This window comes from Xenopus laevis, chromosome 4L (genome assembly GCF_017654675.1).
Source record: "Xenopus laevis strain J_2021 chromosome 4L, Xenopus_laevis_v10.1, whole genome shotgun sequence".
NCBI classification, from domain to species: Eukaryota; Metazoa; Chordata; class Amphibia; order Anura; family Pipidae; genus Xenopus; species Xenopus laevis.
The window spans coordinates 131,272,339-131,292,821 of record NC_054377.1 but is presented as its reverse complement, the minus strand read 5'-3'; the positions used below and the strand labels follow the sequence as shown (position 1 = coordinate 131,292,821).

The 20,483-nt window shown below is 42.6% G+C and overlaps 1 protein-coding gene across 1 annotated transcript; it reads right to left on the bottom strand.

Annotated features, from left to right (window-relative positions):
* Nucleotides 1-1,686: 1,686 nt before the first annotated feature.
* Nucleotides 1,687-19,902, bottom strand: LOC108714640 (cullin-associated NEDD8-dissociated protein 1). The gene is made up of 14 exons (XM_041590815.1): nt 19,615-19,902; nt 17,174-17,317; nt 15,511-15,665; nt 14,005-14,128; nt 13,663-13,919; nt 12,615-12,854; nt 11,585-11,877; nt 10,194-10,335; nt 8,247-9,746; nt 6,520-6,615; nt 5,161-5,330; nt 4,854-5,018; nt 4,416-4,523; nt 1,687-2,526 (listed from the first exon to the last, which is right to left on the bottom strand). Exons 1-14 carry the CDS (start codon nt 19,680-19,682, stop codon nt 2,299-2,301), a joined length of 3,690 nt encoding a protein of 1,229 aa, XP_041446749.1. The 5' UTR covers nt 19,683-19,902; the 3' UTR covers nt 1,687-2,298.
* Nucleotides 19,903-20,483: the final 581 nt, after the last annotated feature.

Sequence of the window (20,483 nt, the reverse complement as noted above, 5' to 3'; positions counted from 1 at the left end):
AGACTAAAGGTGGGCCATAGACGTTACGATTTTTAAATGATCTTTTCATTATCGTAGGACCAAGATTACCCTGAAATGATTGTTTAAATGTACGCTTGGTCCATCAACAAAAACAACCATTTCAAGCGATATCATCTAGTGGAAGCCACGAAAACTGTTGGGACCGATCGATTTTCTGACCAATGTCAGAAGAAAAATTCTTAGATGAACGATCATTCGGTGCCCACTAACCTCACGATAGTTTGACTGATTTGTCGGATCTCACTAAAACTGGTCGTTAGGGAAAGAAAAATCTATCTATCTTTACGTTAGAGCTTCCTATTCTTTTCACATCCAGAACCATTGTGTCGGCTCTGGCCCAAACACTCTGTTGATTCTGGAGCAAAAATGCAAAGTCTAGTTTTTCGCCAAAAGTGGAGGCTACTGTCGTGTAGGGTCAGAAATCAACCTGAGAAGAGATGGGCAGCACTCCAGGATAGGATAAAAAAGCCTTTATTCACATACAGCAGGGCAGCATAGCATGTGGCACTAGCCTAAAGCTGGCCATAGACACAACGATCCGATCGTACGAATCGTGGATTAGTACGATTTTCGGACCGTGTGTGTAGAGTCCCGTCATTTTTCGTCCGGCGTCGAACGGACAGGTTAGAAAATTTGTCGGCTGCCGATAATATCTCTGCGTGTATTGCTGATCGTACGATTTTCAGTGGGAGACTGTCACCAGCTTTGTCAGACATAACTTTCGTACGATTGCTGTCGGGCAGAACATCGGCTGATCTGTTCTTAACTACTTTATTTGATCTGAATGGTAAGACTTTGATCTGAATGGTTAGTGGAGGGTCGGGAGATGGGGAAGTCCGATCGTATGTTGATTCGTACGATCAGATCTTTGCGTCTATGGCCAGCTTAAAAGACAACATATATGCACAGAGGGGTGAGTAAAAAAATTAGGGGCATTTGCCGGGGAGACAGGTAAGCTGGTGGGAGCGGGTTCTACCCAGGGTAGGGGGGAGGTTTTTTTTTATTACAGGTTGAAATCTCCTTTAAAGGAGAACCAAACCTTTTATATTAAAATCTCCTACCCAACATAGACCCCACTCCCTGCTCCCCCCCAGAGTAGGTGTTACCCTCGGTAAGTACCCATATCTCTTTACTTACCCCTCGTTGCAGATTCAGCGGGCGCTATCTTCTTCTCTTTGGTAATCTTTGGGTCTTCCAACGCATTTGCGGTTTCCGTCACTTTTGCCGCATGCGCTGTCAAGAACCAGAAGACTGCTCCAACTGCGCAGGCGCCAATACAGTGCTTACTTCACGAAGATTACTGAAGAGAAGAAGATGGGGCCCATGAACTCTGATGGGCTGAATCTGCAACGAGGGGTAAGTAAAGAGTTAGGGGCATTTACCTAGGCGGGGGGGGTCTATGTAGGGTAGGGGGCAGTGCATTTCCCCATTCTGAAACACACCCAACTCTAACCTGCAATGATTGCCCAAATTTCAACCCACACCCACCCAATCGGTGGTCAACCCACCTGTCACCACAGGTTTCGAGTCAACCCACACATCAATATTGTGTTGCCCTAACTAAAACCCAGTGGGTGGTGATTAGAGCAGAACAAACATGTAAAAATGGCGGATTATAACTAGTGTTGCCATCGATATAACAATGAATTTGAAAAAAGCACACAATTCTGAACATTAACTTTATTTATTTTTTTTTCATTAGAATCCAGACTTAGAATTGAGTGTTTAGTCTCTGCACTGATGGCTTAATGTAACATTCATAACATGGCTTTAAAGGCAATGGTATCTGTCAGAGCACACTATGCCTTTAACATGCATCTCACCCTTTTAGCCCTTGTGACAGTCACGCTGTTGCGGTTCTGCTGTGTTTGTACATTTATTGGGTTATGTGACATAGTTAGAGGAGAGTGTGTGTAGCAGCAATTCGTTTTTTTATGGCTCTATAAATGTGTGAAGAACTGAGTTTCCCTGTAACAATATTATGGCATCATTTCATATCATGGGAAGATGCTTATTTTGATATCAGTGGGGACATTAGGGTGTCTGTGCTCGAATTCTTGATCAACTTGTTTGGTAGCAATGTGGATTCAGAGGGAACATTACCCCAACCTGTGCCCCTTGGTAAGTCAAGTAAAGAAAAGCCTTTTGCTGTCTGATCTGTTTGCAGGACCCTTCAGTATAATAGGAACATTTCAGACCACAACATAAGGGTCTCTAGGGTGAATTGAGCAGTGGCACAGAGCTATGGACTGCATTGGGAAGCTCGGGCAAGGACCATTAGCTTATTTCCATCGACTCCGCACTGCATAGCGACACTGTGTCTTTCTGCACATTTTCAAACAGTAAAGAAAGCTCCGAGTTGGCTCTGATCTGGGACAGGAATTCTGTCATAGCCCGGCTGTTCTCCACTTCAGGTATATTGAGCAAAGCAGTGACTGTTCTCATTGCCGAGCGCTTGAGTTCATCTTGCTTCTCAAACTCTTGTTTTACTGACCCAGCTTTCACCTGCAGAATAAGAGCAAATATTCATGAGTCAGTCCAAGGTAATGTAAGCTTGTCCTACTCTCTATTACTGATGCCCTGCTGGGAGGATACGGCCTTGTCATTCCACAAAGGAGGTTGGTCAGGGATTCTGATTTCTTACAATATTATTATTATTATTTTGACATTGTGCTATTTATCTTTATTTTTAGTTTCATCGTTCACTTTCTGTCCTTCAATTTGGAATTGTTGTCAAGGTCCCACCCAAGCAACCAGGCAGAATGGAACATGGTCAGGAAAAGATCTGAGCAGAGATGTGAATAGAATACAAGTATCCAACCTCAGAAGGGTTCTGATTTTTGGCTAATGGTCATTGCTGAATCTGGTAACCTTATTTTACATTATAGGTTAATGAGACTACAAAAAGCCAACTGACCAACTGCAAGTTGGCAAGCTTTGGTTCGATAAGCTTGAATTGCCTCATGAACATATTGATTTTTTTTTAAATTGCAAGGTTTTTTTTGTATAAAGAGGCATGATCCCTCTGTTTAAATTTACACAAATAGGCATATAGGTCTGGAGCCAGGTTGAAAGGGGAGGTTCACCTTTAAGTTAACTTTTAGTATGATATAGAATGGCTAATTCTTAGTAACTTTTCAATTGGTCTTCATTTTTTATTTTCTACAGTTTTTGAATTATTTGCTGCCTTCTTCTGACTCTTTCCAGATTACAAATAGGGGTCACTGACCCCATCTAAATATCAAATGCTCTGTAAGGCTACAAATGTTATGGTATTGCTACTTTTTATTACTCATCTTTCTATTCAGTCCTCTCCTATTCCTATTCCAGTCTCTTATTCATATCAGTGCATGTTTGATAGGGTCATAAAAACAAATAATAAAAAACATCCCAATATCTCCCTCTACGTAATGCTAAAAAATTAATTCAAAGGCAAACAATTCCTGTAATGTCCCAGATCCAGGACCTAGTTATTCTGTTCTGGCAACTCAAGATGAAACACAGAACCTTGGGCAGCAGTAATATAATTTTGCATGGATGCAGTTTTCATTATAGTAATGAAGGGCAAGGGCTCATGAAGAGTAGACTCTGCTGCTCTCAACCTGTGTATGTTTGCAGACTGAGAGAAGAAGATCCACTCCACGCCCCATCTCAAATGATTGTCTTCACGCAGAAGTGGAGGTCAACCCAAATACATGAAAGGAGGCATCTTGGTGTCGACCTCCACTCCTCTCAAGGTGGCCATACATGGAGAGATCCGCTCCCTCCGATATGCCCACCTTGAGGTGGGCAATATCGGGCTGATCCGATCGTGGGCCCTAGGGCCCAATGATCGGATCCTAGCGAACGGGAACGGGTGGTCGGATCGCGGGACTGCATCAACGAACAGATGCGGCCGCGATCCGACGGGATTTTTATTCCCATCCGATCGAGATCTGGCCGACTTTCGGCCAGATCTCCATCAGGGAAGCCCGTCGGGGGCCCCCATACACGGGCCAATAAGCTGCCGACTCGGTCTGTCGGCAGCTTTTATCGGCCCGTGTATGGCCACCTTTAGAGTTCAAATGCATTTGATTTAGGGATAGCATGAATGGTGCAGGGGCACTGAGTGGATCCGCTTCTCTCATCCTGCAAAAATACCCAGGCTTAGAGCAGAGGAGCTTATGCTCCGTGTGCCCTTGGCCTAATGCATTCACATATTTTGCTTTCCCATTGTCCTTATTTAGGTAGAGCAGCCCTGATTTGAATGTGTGAGAAAGGTTTGAGTTTAGAAAAGCTGGATGAATATAGATTGGATCATCTATTTAGTTAGGTGTTTAATAGGTATGAGTGTTGAATATGTTTAACAACAAACAGCATATAGTAAATGATGGCATTCTAAGCATAGGACAGACCTTTGTAGTGCACGTGGACCTCAGAGGTTCAATGAGCTGGTCTAAGCGCTGGAGAACAGCAGCCGGGCAAAGGGCAGACAGGCGCGTTAGGATGATGAAGGTAAGCATCTGGAAAGAGGATAGAGGTTTATCATATTAAATACTAAGGAATTAAGACCATATACTTATTAGCTGCTATTAGATCAGTGGTTGTCAAATGTTTCCAGTTATGACCCCCTTAGCTTATACCGAGCAAAGACATTCCACAAAACATTGGTGAATATCTAGGACAGCACATTCCAATAATTAATTGATCTATAAACTGGGCTTTTAAATATATATAGAAGAAGAAACAAGCATTCTTCTCAGGGTGTGCCTCCTTTCTTTGCTCCGAGACTCCCCCAGGGGTCAGCGCCGCAGTTTGGGAAATGGTGTAGATGAAATGGCTTTTGCTTTTACCCTTATATCATAGTGATCTTTCAGCCCATCATCCACGTGATTTAAATATTCGTAGATGTCGATCTGATCCAGGCAGCTCTCCAGCAGTGTGTACATGCATTCGAATGCTGCCTTCCGCACGTCCAAGCCATCGTCTACCGTGTGTTTAAACGGACCCATCTCCACCTTAAACAAAGCAAAGATGGCTGAGAAGATTCATATAAACAAGAGCATAAGGCAGAGGGATCAGTATAATGTTATTTGTATTATTGTTCATGATGCATCAAGATGATTGACTATCTCTCAGAAGTATAACCATGAGTCTTACCTCCCGGATTAGCTCCCTTCTGACCTTAGTCTCGTTGTACAGGGGAGGTAGAACAATGTTAAGCAAATCTCTAACCAGGGAAGGCTTGTTATGTGCTGCAGAGTTAAACATAACCAGAGCTACGCGGCGAACATTGGGGTCGGGATCCTTCAGGGTTTTCAAGAATTCACCTGTACATAACAGAATACAAAGGGAAGCTGAAATCATTTATATAAACCTTCTGGTGCAGAGTGCAGTGTTGGCTGAGCAAGGTAGTCCTGTCTTTACTGCCATATGGCATGCAGTAAGTACAGGGCCCACAAGTGACCTCCACCAAATCTAAATGACATACAATCTAGGGGAGATGTAGGGAGTGGGGGGGTTCCCCTACATTCCACCCCTTCCCATATGAATATAGTGCTGCTGAACACACGCGTCACTGTTTAATAGGGGGCTGCCCCTAAACAAAATGAAGAGACCTGCAGTAGTATACCTAGGGGCAAATTTACTTATCTCCGAAATTGCGCCAGCAAGGGATTCGCTGACATCGCAACACTTCACCAGGCGTAGATTCGCCAGGACAACGCTAATTCGCGAAAATCCGAAGTTGAGTCCAGGGCGCCAAACGCTTGCAAAGTTGCGCTAGCGTTACTGCGGCAAGCAAAGCGAAGTTAAGCTAGCGTTGGCTAATTTGCATCCGGTGGGGATTTAAAGTTAAATGGATGTATATGTTGCAGCCAATAATTACACTAAACAAGCCCAGGGAACCTTAATAAAATAAACTAGAGTTGTTATATTGCCCTACACATGTGCCCAGTGTATAGTTTATGTGCCTTATGTTAGGAAATGTAGGGGGAAGCCGGGTACCCCCCCAAAAAATTACGATTTTTTGCAGCCTATAACCCTGTAAAAAGTAAAAGACGCCAGAGTTTTTTGGGACTTTTTTTTCAACTATTTTTTGACCAAGTCCTATCTACTCTATTGCACTTCACCTGGTCTGGCGCAAGAGGTAACATTCAGTCAAATCTCAATCTTAGTAAATTAGCACATTTACATTTGTTCGCCAGAGCGCAACTTCGCCTGGCGTTAGGGTGCGAAGTACCGCTAGAGTCTATCTCCTGCGCTAGCGAAGTTACGCCATCGCCCGTTAGTAAATCGGTGAAGTTCTGAAATGACGTCACGCTGGTGGATTTTCGCCAGTGTTAGTCACTTCGCCCTTTAGTAAATTTCCCCCCTAGGCTGGAAGACAGGGTACAAACTTTTAAACTTTGCAGACTTTATATCCTATCCCTAAATCAAATGCAAGACACACAAATACAAGTAATTCATCATGTTACTGTATATATTCAGCTTCATTTACAATAATGCTCTGCTACTCACCAATGGACTTGTGGAGCAAGGAGTCAATGGGAGCTGGCTGGTCAGAGATGGTAAATTTAATGGCAGTAACCACAGTGCTACGAGTATGGGGTGAACCTGTAAATCAGAGAATGAACCTATTGAAATCAGATACGAAAGTACAATAAAGGTCATCAGCTCTGACAAATAAAAAGTATGAACTATTCACTGAGAAATGGTACATTTTAATTGACATACCAGTTACTCCTGTTTAGTACTTGTAAATGTATTTTCACAGGCCTTGTTTTTCTTACACAGTATTTGCAGCAATTTTTAATATGGGTGATTTACTTACAAGTAAGTGCAAGAGGTCTAAGGGGTGCAAAATAGTGGTCTTGATGCATTCCGCACAGTGCAAAGTGCAAAAAAAGGTGGCGGATTGTGACACTCATGAGTCCTACAAAGTGAGTTGTTGCTCAATAGCATCTATAGTTCAGCCAGCTGCCTATCTCAGAAATAAAAAAGATATTTGATACTTTGCTTTACGTGTACATAATTCACATATTGATATGGTACATTTCAGTTGTTGGTGCCCTTCTAAAATAAATTCCTCATGCTTAAATAATCAAGAAGTCATTTTTAGCAATAGCATTGACACATGCTACAAATAGAGGCAGCTGCTCTTTTGATTTAGCCTTGAGTGCTTCCACAATCTCCCTCTAGATGTATCCCTGCACTGACGCCAACTCACAGTGGGGGGAGTAGGCACCTTGGATATGGGGCCGCCCACACTGAGTAGCTTGCCCCAGGCCCCTTGACCACTAAGGTCCGCCCTGATCTGTGGGCTTCATCTGCTTGATCCAATACTGTGGGGCTCATTTATCAACACTGGGCAAATTTGCCCATGGGCAGTTACCTATAGCAACCAATCATTGATTAGCTTTTTAAAGCCAGCTGCAAGTAGGACAATCAATGCAGCAATCTGATTGGTTGCCATGGGTTCCTGCCCATGTGCAAATTTGCCCAGTGTTGATAAATGACCCCCAGACTTACTGTAGACTTTATATCATATGATGAATACATAGTTATCACTGCTACTTGTACATAGATGAAATATTTTCAAAAAGAAAATAGAACCATAGAAAGGGGAATCAAGTTTGCACCATCCCAACCTCTGTGGTCAGAAGTAATGTGAAAAAAGGGTTAAAATCTACATTTTATTACAGATAATAAGTAGTAATTAGGAGCAGATAATCACTGAGCACAAATTGATAACAATATACAGGTATGGGAACTGTTATCTGGAAACCTGTTATGCAGAAAGCTCTGAATTACGGGAAGGCCATCTCCCATAGATTCCATTATAATCAAATAATCCATATTTTTAAACATTATTTCCTTTTTCTCTGTAATAATAAAACAGTAGCTTGTACTTGATCCAAACTAAGATATAATAAATCCTCATTGGAAGCAAAACCAGCCTAATGGGTTTATTTATTGTTTATATGATTTTCAAGTAGACCTAAGGTATGAAGATCCAAATTACGGAAAGATCCATTATCCACGAAACCCCAAGTCCCAAGCATTCTGCATAACAAGTCACTAGCAAGTGCAGCATTTGAATGTATTACTAAGCGCACTCATTCAGATCAAAAAAATAACTGGCGCATTCCCACCACCCTCTAAAATAAAATACAAGAAGTGCCTACTGATACTTTAGGAGACCATCCCATCAAGAAACCATTCCAGACTGGGCACATGGGCAGTACCTGAGCTAATCTGTTTGCACAGCCTGGGAAGGAGCTGAGAGGGATTCACCAAAATAAGTTTTCCCAGGCATTCTGCCACTACATTTCTGGTTCCCTCTTCTGCAGCTTCACAGTGTTGGAGCAGTAGTTTCCATACATCTTCCTGGTATGGTTTTAGCTCTTCACTTGGAAGAGAGGCCAGTGCTTCTTTAAGTGAATTGAGCAATAGGTATTGTCTTTTAGGCTGCCCGCCAATCTCGTGCAGCAAAAAGGGCAAAAAGTCTGCAGGGCCCCCAACACTGGCATTCCCCAAAGCATAAGATGCCGCAGATTTGACATCTTCACTGGGTGAGGCAAATGCCTCTAAAATAACACTTTTCAGCTCACGCTGCTGCCCTCCTAAGCTCCTTTCATGTCCAATCTCAGCTAGAGCCAAAAAGGCTAATACTTTCACAGGATCCCCCACGCGGGTGCTCTTGGCATCCTGTATGAACTGTGTTATGGAAGCATTGGATTCTTTTGGACAGGCACTTGCTAAGGCAGCCACACATTTCGCAACAGAGTGGTAGGCTTGTTTGTGGAGTGCAGGTCCTGCAGAGTATATGGGCCCTGTCAATTGTTTGACCAGCTCTGGATAGCCCAGATGAGGAGTATGGCTTAGAACTAAAGCACGCAGGAAAGACAAGATGGAGGTGAGAGCACCACCTTGGAGGAGAGGGGAGTGAACCAATTGAAAGAGCTGAGGAAGGATGCTGGGTCCCAGTTTAGGTAGTGCCGCTGGGTAAGCAGCCACCAGAGTGGTGAGGAAGTCCACAGTGACTTGAGCCACATGCATGTCTGATTCAGCTAGCAGGGCAGGCAGTTCTCCGAGTAAAGGATCTACCATACCTGGCTTCAAGCAATCACTGTAATTCCTCACCAATACACCAAGGGCAGTAAGAGTCCCCAGTCTCAGAGCTCTCTGGTTTTTCCTCAAGAAAGAGGCCAAAATAGGCAAAGCGTCCTTCAGTAGTGGCCTCAGGTCAATCTTCAGTGGGGACCCTGCGATCAGGGTAATTACTTTCACAGCAGTGAGACGGGTGATCTCATTTCGGAGTCTTTCTAGGATTATTTGAAGGGTGGGCTGCAAATCCTTTCCCAACTGGTCCCCAAGGTGACAAATTAGGTGTCCCATACAAGAGAGGGCCCTTTCCTTCACTTCCTGGTCTATGTCAGCTGCTTGCAGTCTTTTCAGATTGGCATTGAATAGTTCCTTTGTGTAGGTTGAGGTGTCAGAAGCCTTGTCCAGAGCCTTGTCCAGAGGTCGGATCACTCTGATAAGTTGTTGGGCCACCAGCAGGGCCTCTGAAGTTATTTTATAGAAGGAGTCATAGATGCAGGTGACCACCGAAGGCATAAGGGCTGGAAGATGGGTCTGGAAGCACTCAGGGGGGTGGCTGCTTAACACAACATGCAGAAAACTCAAAGTATCCAGGCGCATATTGGAGGTGCTCGACTTGTCCGTGAGGGAGAAAACAAGCCCTGAAAAACGAGAAGACAAACTTCTTTATTCTACTTTATATATGCTGCAATAGACTAAACACAGTATAGGGCTGAATGAAAGACTCATCATTATAATAATATTTTTTGAGTTTTTAAAGAGATGCTGCCGCTGATTCAATAATATGATAGTAAATTACACCAGCACTTTTGCCTGTAGGCAATTTAGAACTTATGGTAGTAATTAAGGGCAGGCCCAGCATGCAATCTGCGGGTTCAGGCAAATGCCAGAGGGACTGCTATACGGTGCCATAGAAAGTCAGTAATTAGTGGGCTGGTGGGGGCTGTTTGGGCCTCTTTGTGGGCTGATTGGGCCTCTGTGTACCTGAAATGCCAGGGCTTATTTTGATTCTCAGTCTGGACCTGATTAAGGGCATATGACTGTAATTTCCTTTTTTTTAATATTTTTCTCAACAGACAGGATCATACCTGGGACCAGGGTAGGGATATGCGGAGACAGGCAACCTGGCAGAGCATTGGTTAACTCTGTGAGAACAGCAAAGCAGCCCTGGCGAGACTTGGCACTCTTGTCCCTGAGCAGTTTGTATAGAGATTTCATCACAGAGGGAACCTGTGGAGAGACAAACACATGCAAACTAGGGTTGCCACCTGACCGGCATTTTGCTGGCCTAGCCGGTAAAAATGATGGCTGATCTCAATGTTATTAATAGGGAAAAAAAGATATATATATATGAAGGCCGGTATTTTTTTCCAGAAAAGGTGGCAACCCTAATGCAAACTCACGTTTAAAACTGAACTAATATAAATGAATGTCATAGCAAAATGGGTTACATCACAGAGGATATAAGCCACCGGCACAAACCCAGAACAAGACGTTATTGAGGTGGCAAATAAGAAGAAAACATTGTTTCTATTATCCCTGCAATCTCGGAACGCAGAAAAATAAATGCACTCAGCACCCCAAACTTCTAGCAAATGTGCTTAATTCTGAAAGCATAAATGTTACCCTGTCATATTTCATACTCAAAGCCTAGTGTGCTCAGAAGCTGCTGGGTAGGCAATGTCGTCTGTACTGCCCAATTGTTGACAAGGAAATAGGCTGGGAAGGGAGACAAATACTAATCGTTTTCATTCCAAGAAACCAGGTCCTCTTCTGGTCATCCAGGCAAAAGGAAAAAATTTGGAATCTGCTCAGCTGATATGGAAAAACATATGGAATCTCATTTGGACTCTATGGTCTATGGCAAATGGCATGTTACCAAGCAGAGGAGATTAAACCAGTAAGATTCCCTATGGATTGTATTCTAGTAAATAACAATGATCTTGGACATTACTACTGTTCTATACCATGTAAAACATAAAGTCAGCCCTTGGCAATCAATGGGCCCAGTATGCCCACCTGGCCTGCCTTGCCATGCCTTGTAATGCAAAAATAGGCCCACAATCCACCACAAATTGCTATTGATTTCTCAGTGAGCCCTAACATTTCACTATTATCTGGGCTCCCCAATTGGACCTGGCCTCTGATAGAACTCCAGCCTGTCTTTCACTGGACTTGGACAATGCAAGCATGCAGAGACTACCATAATTAAATAAATCAGAGATTGTCTGGCCTGCAGACCTTCAGCTAGACACCTGCATGTTGGACCTGACTTATATAGTGAAAATATCTGGCAACTGCTAAATAGTATAATATATAATTTGTGCTTTTATTAATGTTTTCCCTAAAAAAGCCCCTCTGATGCTGGGGATATAAGCTGCCCTGGGGGGATATAAGAGGGGCGATATAAGCTGCCCTGGGCAGCAGCAATAGATAGGATCTAGTAAAGAAACCAAAAGGCTTTTAAATTCACAATTACCTGGTTTTGCAGAGCACTGAGTGGTGTGTAACCTCGACTAGAGATGTCCACAGTTTGCTTCCAGCTCTGGGCGGAACGTGTCTGCCTAAGAAGGGCGATGTAAGCAGAGAAGACATCTGCTTTGACGTTCTCCTCCCGCTCTTTGAAACGCAGGATAAGGGCTGGGGCAGCTGTTTGGTGGAACTCTTGCAAAAGGTCTGGCCTGGCACTGATTAGTGATTCCAGGCACTTGGCAGCAGAGCGTCTCACCTTCCAACTCATATCATCATCATCACTGTACTCGTCATCACTCTCTGCAAAAGAAAAAGACACCTCTCAGTTCATAACCCTTTCCATTTCCCAAAGAAACATTTCAGCTGAGAAGAGTCAATCACTTGGCAAGGTCACCCCCCATGTTGATCTTAGCTTGATCTGCCTACTCAAGTGGTGGGTCAGACCAGGTTGACCAAATTATTTAGCCCTTGAGCTAACAATCAGATCACATGACATCTGCTTATTCAGTTACGTTTATGTAAAAAAGGTTCATAAAAAGGTGCTAAACTATTAGAACTATCATAAATAAATATAAATGTATATTGTTTAACACAGAATACCTGATGCCACCGATTGAAAGGAAACCAGGATAGTCTAACTGTGCTTGCAGGAACCACATCCCCATCTCACTTAGGCTCACAGAGTGATCCAACCCACCACCACAACCCCAGTATGTGATGGATTCTGGGACTGACTCAAATTCCATAGTGGGTGGTATGCAGATTCTCTGGAAAGCAGAGAGATTTCAAGTCTGACTTAAAACAGTGTAGCAGAATTCAGTTCTCCTTGAGATTTACTTCTGCTAGAGTTTAAGCCAGATCCAGAGAAAATAAAGTGATAACCAATACAACGTATATATTTACACTGCTATTGAAAGCAGTATTTGTTCATATTCTCTTCACTTTTGGTTCTGACTCCTTCCCCACTCAAGGAATTCAACATACTTTATAGTGATTACCACTGACAGTATTTATGTCCAGCTCCCTCACATACAGACCTTGTTCTTCCTCACTCTCCGTCTCCATAGCATCCTCATCCTCACTGTCATAGTTGTAGTTAGGATCATAGGCAATATATTTCAGGCACAGCTCCATGACGGTGGGTACATGTGAGGAAATCTCTTTTGGGCAGCGTCTGATGAAGGACTCCAGAGCCTGGAAGCACTGCTCCTGCAGCTCATCATCTTCTACCCTACAGAACTCCACCACAAGAGGCACAATTCGTTCTAAGTGTGGGCCTTGGGAAAAGCAGGAAACATAGGTATTAGGAGTAACAGAAGTAGTAAGTGTGATAGAGAAACCTTAATGTCTAACAATGGAGAACAGTATGCTGCATCTCCTAGGCTCACTGACGAATAGCATCCCTCAGCTAAACTGTCATTTGTGGGGAACTTCTAACCATATCAAATGAATCCCAGGGTACATCTGTATTCTCCAAGGAAGGCATTTAAAATAGGGTTTATAAAGCTATTTTACAGTGTAAGAACATGATCAGAAAAGAAGTAGATAGAAAAATAAATTTGCGATGGGGCATAGAGAGAAAGAAAACAATGAACTCATCTTACAAGGAAACATGTGTGTGAGGCCCTTGCTAGAAATGGTAATTAGAAAAATTGGAAAGTATTTACACTGCCTTAGATTTTAGTATCAAGAGCAGTGATCCCTAACCAGTGGTTTAAGAGCAACATGCTGCTTACTAAAGCCTTGGATGTTGCAATCAGTGGCCTCAAAGCAGGTGCTTATTTTTGAATTCCAGTCTTGGAGGCAAGTTTTAATTGCATAAAACCAGATTTACTGCCAAACAGAGCCTCCTGTAGACTACCAGTCCACATAGGGGTTACAAATAGCCAATCACAGCCCTCATCTGCATCCCCAGGGACTTTTTTCATGCTTGTGTTGCTCCCCAATTATTTTTACATTTGAATGTAGAATGTAGAAGATTGCATGTTCCACATCATGATATCTCTATGTGCCTCATAAGCTGGGACCCTAGACTTCCTGCCTTGGTTAGGAGGCCTTCTATTCTATCATCAGTCTTGCATTCACCTAGTCTGTGCCCAGCCTGCCAGCTGACAGTTGCCACACACTGGATGTAAGTTCTAGTGGTAGATGTAGACTCGTTCTTTTGCAGCTCCCCCAGAAGATGCTCTACAAGTTCAGAGAACAGATTCCCATTGCAAGTGTGCACCAGTTGTCCCAGGGCCAAAATGGCTCTTTTCCTCACAGCCAGTCGTGGGCTGGTAAGCTGGGGCAGGAGGCAGCTCAGTATAGACGGGTGGAAAGTGAAGAGAGTTCCCCCTAACCTACAAAAGAAACGGAGTAAATACTGTGATGTTTACAGACTGTTTCTGAGGATGAACAACACATACATCCAGAGAGGGCCCTTACCTTCCCAGCATGTCAGACAAGATGTCCAGGGCTTCCAGCTGCACCGATGCATCTTCCTGCTTCCCAATGGCCCCAGTCAGCTGCCCAGTGATCTTCCGGCACACGTTGGCAGCCAAAGCTGAACCTGTAGGGTATCAACTGTATTCTATTTATTAAACTGCCACAGATATGTCATTAAAGGAACAGTAACACCAAAAAATTAAAGTGGTTTAAAGTAATGAAAATATAATGCATTGGTGCCTTTATATAAATAAGCTGCTGTGTAGCAATGGCGGAATTGAAAAAAGTCTATATGGCACAGGATAAATAGTGGATAACAGATAACACCATTATGTTCTACAGAGCTTATCTGCTGTGTAACCTGAGCCTTTTCTCCTTTGAATGGCTGCCCCCAAATTTATACACAGCAGCTTTTTTCTATAAACAATAGTAGTGTTTCTGAAGCATACACACCAGTCTTACCAGTGCAGGACAACACTGCAGTATATTTGTATTACTTTCATTGTTTGATGTTACTGGTCCTTTCACAAACACAAAAGTCTAAAAGCTTATTAGGAGAGATAACTTTACAACAGATACTATGAGCTTCTCCTTTAACAACTTGGCACGTGGATGTTTAGGGTTACAGAGGGGGGAAACCAAATTCACTGGCCCTGTGGGCCTCTAGTTACCTCACTGGTCTGGAATAACCTCCATATAAACCTTTGTATACCTTAGATGCCAGTCTGCCATCCAACACTGGATATTCAAGTTCTGGAACCATACACATTTAGGTTAATAGTAAATCAAGGGGCAGATTTATCAAAGGTCAAACAAGATCAAACTTGGAATTTTTTTCCCCTTATGAAAAGTCAGACTGGAACACACATTTTTCTCATGTTTATTGAATGTTTCAAGTCACTGAAAGAAATGTTTAAAGGGATCCTGTCATCGGAAAACATGTTTTTTTTCAAAACACATCAGTTAATAGTGCTACTCCAGCAGAATTCTGCACTGAAATCCATTTCTCAAAAGAGCAAACAGAAATTTTTATATTCAATTTTGAAATCTGACATGGGGCTAGACATTTTGTCAATTTCCCAGCTGCCCCATGACAGTATCCCATTAACTTTCTGCAGCTCTGACATTGCAAACAAGTATTGGCTACAGCTGATGGAGTCAAAAAATATTTTTTGCAAGTTGAACATTCTAATAATAGGCATCTAAATTAAAGTCTTGCTTGTTATACAATATTCCCTTTGTACATTTGTAGGTTGGAATAAAGTGTCACCCTAATTAAAGTAAAAAATATAGACAATTTTTTATAAATCTTCCCCTGAACATTTATGGTTGCAATTTAACTATTACCATTGGTCTGTTTTACCAATGCCTTGAGCACACAAACACTTGCATTTACACACGCTGCTATGCTCATTGCTCTACAACCGCACTACCGCACTTTATGTATTTCTTCAATCACACAATGACACAGACTGCGTTACAGGCCACACTCTTCCTGATTTCTACCTGTGCTTGCAGCCGGGAGCTCAGATATGACTGTTTTTAATCCAATGCTGCAGATATCTCTCAGTTGCTCCTTGTCGGAGAGCATGTTACTGCACAGCGTGTCCACAATGGTCTCCACCTGATACTCCTTCACCTTTCCCACCAGGGGACCCAGGCTGGAAAAAGATACAGAAATACATTTCAGACACAAAATATCTTCAATTGCATCCATATGTATCAATTTTAGCCATGATGACTTATTGTTTAGTATGATCCCATTTAAAGGCCAAGATGTAAATTGAAAGCTGCTTGAAGGGCAGGTCTTCACATGGCACTTTTATGACTGTAGCTACCTTTAGTGAACAGCAGATACAGTATATACAGCTTACATTGTCAGTTTATTTTACAGAATGTCCCAGAAGGAACTGCCAAGAAACCTTTACTTATAAAATCTCCTTCACCACAAGATCAATGTGTTGTAATTATTAAGCCAGCATTACATGAGCTATATCTGGCCCACATACAACAAATCTTGCAAAGCTATTGGTAAGTGAAATGCACTATTCAGAGGGATAGGGCTGCAATTTCTGCTGTCTGGGACTCTGTTATGGACACCAAGACTAAGCTTACTGTCCTAACTACAAGGCTTGTGGTTTCTCTAGCTGGCTACAAAACATGTCCACGGTTCTGCACCCTGGCACCCTAAAGTTTTAATAGCCCTAACAATATTGCCTGATAAATCTGCAATCCTGGCCATGCTCCCTGCAGTTCAGGATTATGGACATGAGGTTAAATACGTTTAAGAATTTTCTTCACCAGAAGAATAATGTTGCATGTAACAGTCATACTGGGATCTTTCTGGACTCTTCTGCTTTATTACTCTTCCCAGGCTGAATTGCAGGTCTTCTCAAATATGCCAATGTCTTCCAAGCACAAGCATAATCATTAAGGTGGTTCTGTCCCACTTCCTCTGCCCTCTGCCCTCTGTCCTAGTCCTACATCTGCCAATATTTCTATTGGGATGGCTTTGTGCTCCACACCACAATTATGGCTATCCAGAGCACTATGATATCTAGCCACAACACCTCTCTCCTTTGGAGTCCATGTTTTGGAAATAGAAGTCTGCAAACCAAAGAACTGCTACCCAGGACACAACTTAAACAGATTGCTTTTTAAGGAGATCAAATTATCAAAAGAGAATCAGCTGATCTGAATTGTCAAAAGACTGCTATACAGTTACATTTTCCTGCAATATTGTGCTTAGTACAAGGGAATGCCTATTCTAATTGAGTTTTATGGTAAAGGAGTTATGATATTACTGCAGGGTTTTGGAATGAGATTTAGAAGGCCATGAACAAAGGTACTGGACAATAGCAGCTTCTAGAAGTTCAAACAATGAGTTATTCTGGGAAGTAAAGCAATAGAGGAATTATATTTGTCTCTTAATATTTCTTTTAGTCAAGAACACAGGGAGAACAAAAAAAGGAAGGCACAATGGCCTTTAAAGATTGTTATTTATGTAAAATATTTATATGGGGTGCTGTCACTACGTAGAACAGAGTAGACTGCAAGCTGAGTAGCAGTGCGTTTAAACTATGATTGCAGGGGGTTAATGATTACTGGATTGATGTGGAGCCGATGAACAGATAAGCAGGAGGCACAGATGCTTTATGGTCCCTCTTACCATTTCACTGCCAGGTTCTGCACCTCTCCATTTTTATCCTCCAACAGTTTCAGTAACATCTTCACCACTTTTCTTTCACTGTCCTCATCCAACTTTATGGAGTCTTTCTGCAGCTCCACCATCAAGTCATTTGTTGCCATAAACCTTGAAATAAAATAAAACCCTGGGTTAAGCAGAATATGAACAACCTGACATGGACCTTCTAGTCTATATAGTCAGTTGAGCACATATCTGCCCTTTATCTCTATCCTTGTTACCTGGACCCCTATCTCTCAGTTGCTCCTTGTCAGATAGCATTTACTACACAGTGTCTCCCCAATGGTCTTCATGTGATACTCCTTCACCTTTCCCACCATAGGACCCAGGCTGGCAAAAAACAAATTTTGCTCCTAAAATTTTCCAATTTAAGGTAGATGACTTAATCTGGCCATACATGTAGAGATCCATTAGTTTAGCAGGGTTCCCAAACAATTGATCAGGCTGATCCAATTGTTTACTCCAACCACAAAAAAGGGGGGAGTTAAGCACTCACGAAGGTCACCAAATATAAGTTAAAAAAAACTGCATTTGGGCAAGATCTCCTTACGTGTTTCGCGCTCCATGAGCACCAGTCATGGAGCACAAAACACATAAGGCAATAGAGATGTTGCCCAAATAAAGTTTTTTGTTTTTAACATATTTTTGGTGACCTTTGTGGGGTTTTTTGAGTGCCTAACTCCCCCATTTTCTGTGGTCGGAGTATACATTTTAATACCCTTTGCTGGGCGGCTGGAGCATAGTGACCATGCAATATGGGAGTGTTTATTTATACTTTGTTTTCACTGTGTTGTGTTTTACATTTCTTTCATAATTTCTTGATCCCATCATTTAGCCTTTGGTCCAAACAAATGGATCACAAATGCAATACAACCAGGCCGCATCAACAAGCCAATGTGTTCCTTTCCTTGACATATAATACATGTAGTCGGAACCAGCATGAAGTAGGATAGACAAATACTGCTGTTAATATCAATTTTATTTAAAAAAAAAAAAAACACTTTAAAATCATCAGTGTTTTCAATGAATGTTTATTGGAGAGCTGCTTAGAATGACATGTACTTTCATTATGTAAAAGATTTTGGGTAAGTCAAGTCCCCACACCCCAGACAACCCAGTTACATCCCTGTAACCCTTTAATAATGAACTAGGATCATCAATTGCCAGAGAGAGAGGCCTGAATCTATTTGTAAATGCATGCTTCTGCTGCAGAGCCATGCATTGGATTTAAGTTTATGGCTAGCAGCGTCAGATTAAGTCTCCTAGGGCCCACCAGAGAACCTGACATTAAGGACCCACTCTCACAACAATTAGATGTAAACAGCTTTAAATGGAATAGATGCCATATAGGCAGGCCCGGATTTGTGGAAAGGCCACCTAGGCCCGGGCCTAGGGTAGCAGGATTTTAGGGGGGCGGCATGCTGCCCAACCACAACCACATTGGTTCAAAAACACTGGGGATGCGCTGGAGATACAATCATTTTTTAAATTTCTTATTTTTTATCAATCCCCATTGATGATGAAAATTTGCACGAATAAAGGGGGGGACAGGGGCGACGAATGGCAGTGGGCCTAGGGGCACCCACTATGTAAATCCGGCCCTGCATATAGGTCTATGGTAGAAATAAAAAAGGACTGATTGTGATTGTCCTTGGATGGGGCATACTAGGGCAGTGGCCCACCAAGAGATCCTCTGGCCCAGCCAGTCCGATCCTGATATATAGAGCACCTATAAAGGCACACTAAACAGACTTAATGCATCAACATCTCAAGCAAGTTTACACCCTGTATATCTATGGCAATTACTATGTTGGGTCCTTTATTTCCAAGGTTTCATATAAGCTCCTGGCTCCCCAAAATCTAATCTTGTACTGGGCCTCAGAGATCCAAGTGGTATTGTAACAGCAGCCTACAGTATTTTGCGGTAAACAACATGCCTTTTGTAGGTTAAAACATGGCATGAATTCTACATTGTGCCACTTTACTCAGACAGAGTGTTGTCATTTTCTTTGACAAGTGTGCAGCAGGTGCCAGTCACACAGCTCTTTAAACTTTCTTAAAGGTTGAGGACCTTCCACCGCGCCGTCCATGTAACATAATACTGATAGTTTCAGTTAGGGACAGTAGGCCAGGCCAAAAGGGAAATTATACAGCAACAAAGTCAAACATGTGAAATTTTGACAAAATCAACTTTTAAAGCTGAAAGAGAGCATCAGCAGGAATCCAATTGTTGTTGGACTACAACTCCCAGCATCCCTTAACAGACATAGGCTAACAGTGGTCAGATTTGTGTAAGCTAATTAAACAAGATGTAGTTCTTGTATCGACTTCATGCACATGTCTACACCAAACATGCTTTTACCCCTCCCCACCCACTCAACACATGTAGTTGAGCCCCCACTCACCTGAAGTCCTTGTCACTGGAAGTCATTTTCTCCAGCAGACTGGAGATATGATAGGTAGCAGTGCTCATGGTCACAGCTACCTTGTATGCAGATGTGAGCGAGATCTAAGAATCAGGCAGCTCTGTTTAAAAGAGAGAAGTAAGAATATGGCGAAGAATGGCATGAACAGGGGGGACTTGCCCACTGCCCCCCTCTTTGGAAGTCGCTGGAAAACCTGACACTGCGCTGACTGTCACAAGGATATAAATAGACAGTATATAGCTCAGAAAGGACATCTGTTGGTGAGTGGCCTGTAGTGCAAGGGCCACAGACTGCAGTCTGACGTTAGATGCTGCTCTCTATAAAAATATAAAGGTATATTGGCATCATCATCATTTTTAAAGGGATACTGTCATGGGAATTTTTTTTTTCTTAAAACACATCAGTTAATAGTGCTGCTCCAGCAGAAATCCATTATAGTTTTGTGACTTGGGGTGATTACTTCAGCAGCACTCCAATTATGGTGAAAAAATTGTTGCTTTATTCGTGCCTCAAACTAAGCGACGTTTCGAGCTTCTCCAGCCCTTTATCAAGCACTTGATAAAGGGCTGGAAAAACTTGAAACGTCGCTTAGCTTGAGGCACGAATAAAGCAACAATTTTTTCACCATAATCGGAGGTGCTGCTGAAGTAATTACTTGTACACGAGGCAGACAGAGTCACAGACGGCACCCGACGCTGCAAAAAGCGGTGTTTGTGTAGCACTACTTTGTGTTTGTTGCAAGTTGGGGTGGTATCACCCCCCCCCCAGCTGCCGAACAACAGAACAATGGGAAGGTAACCAGATAACAGCTCCCTAACACAAGATAACAGCTGCCTGGTAGATCTAAA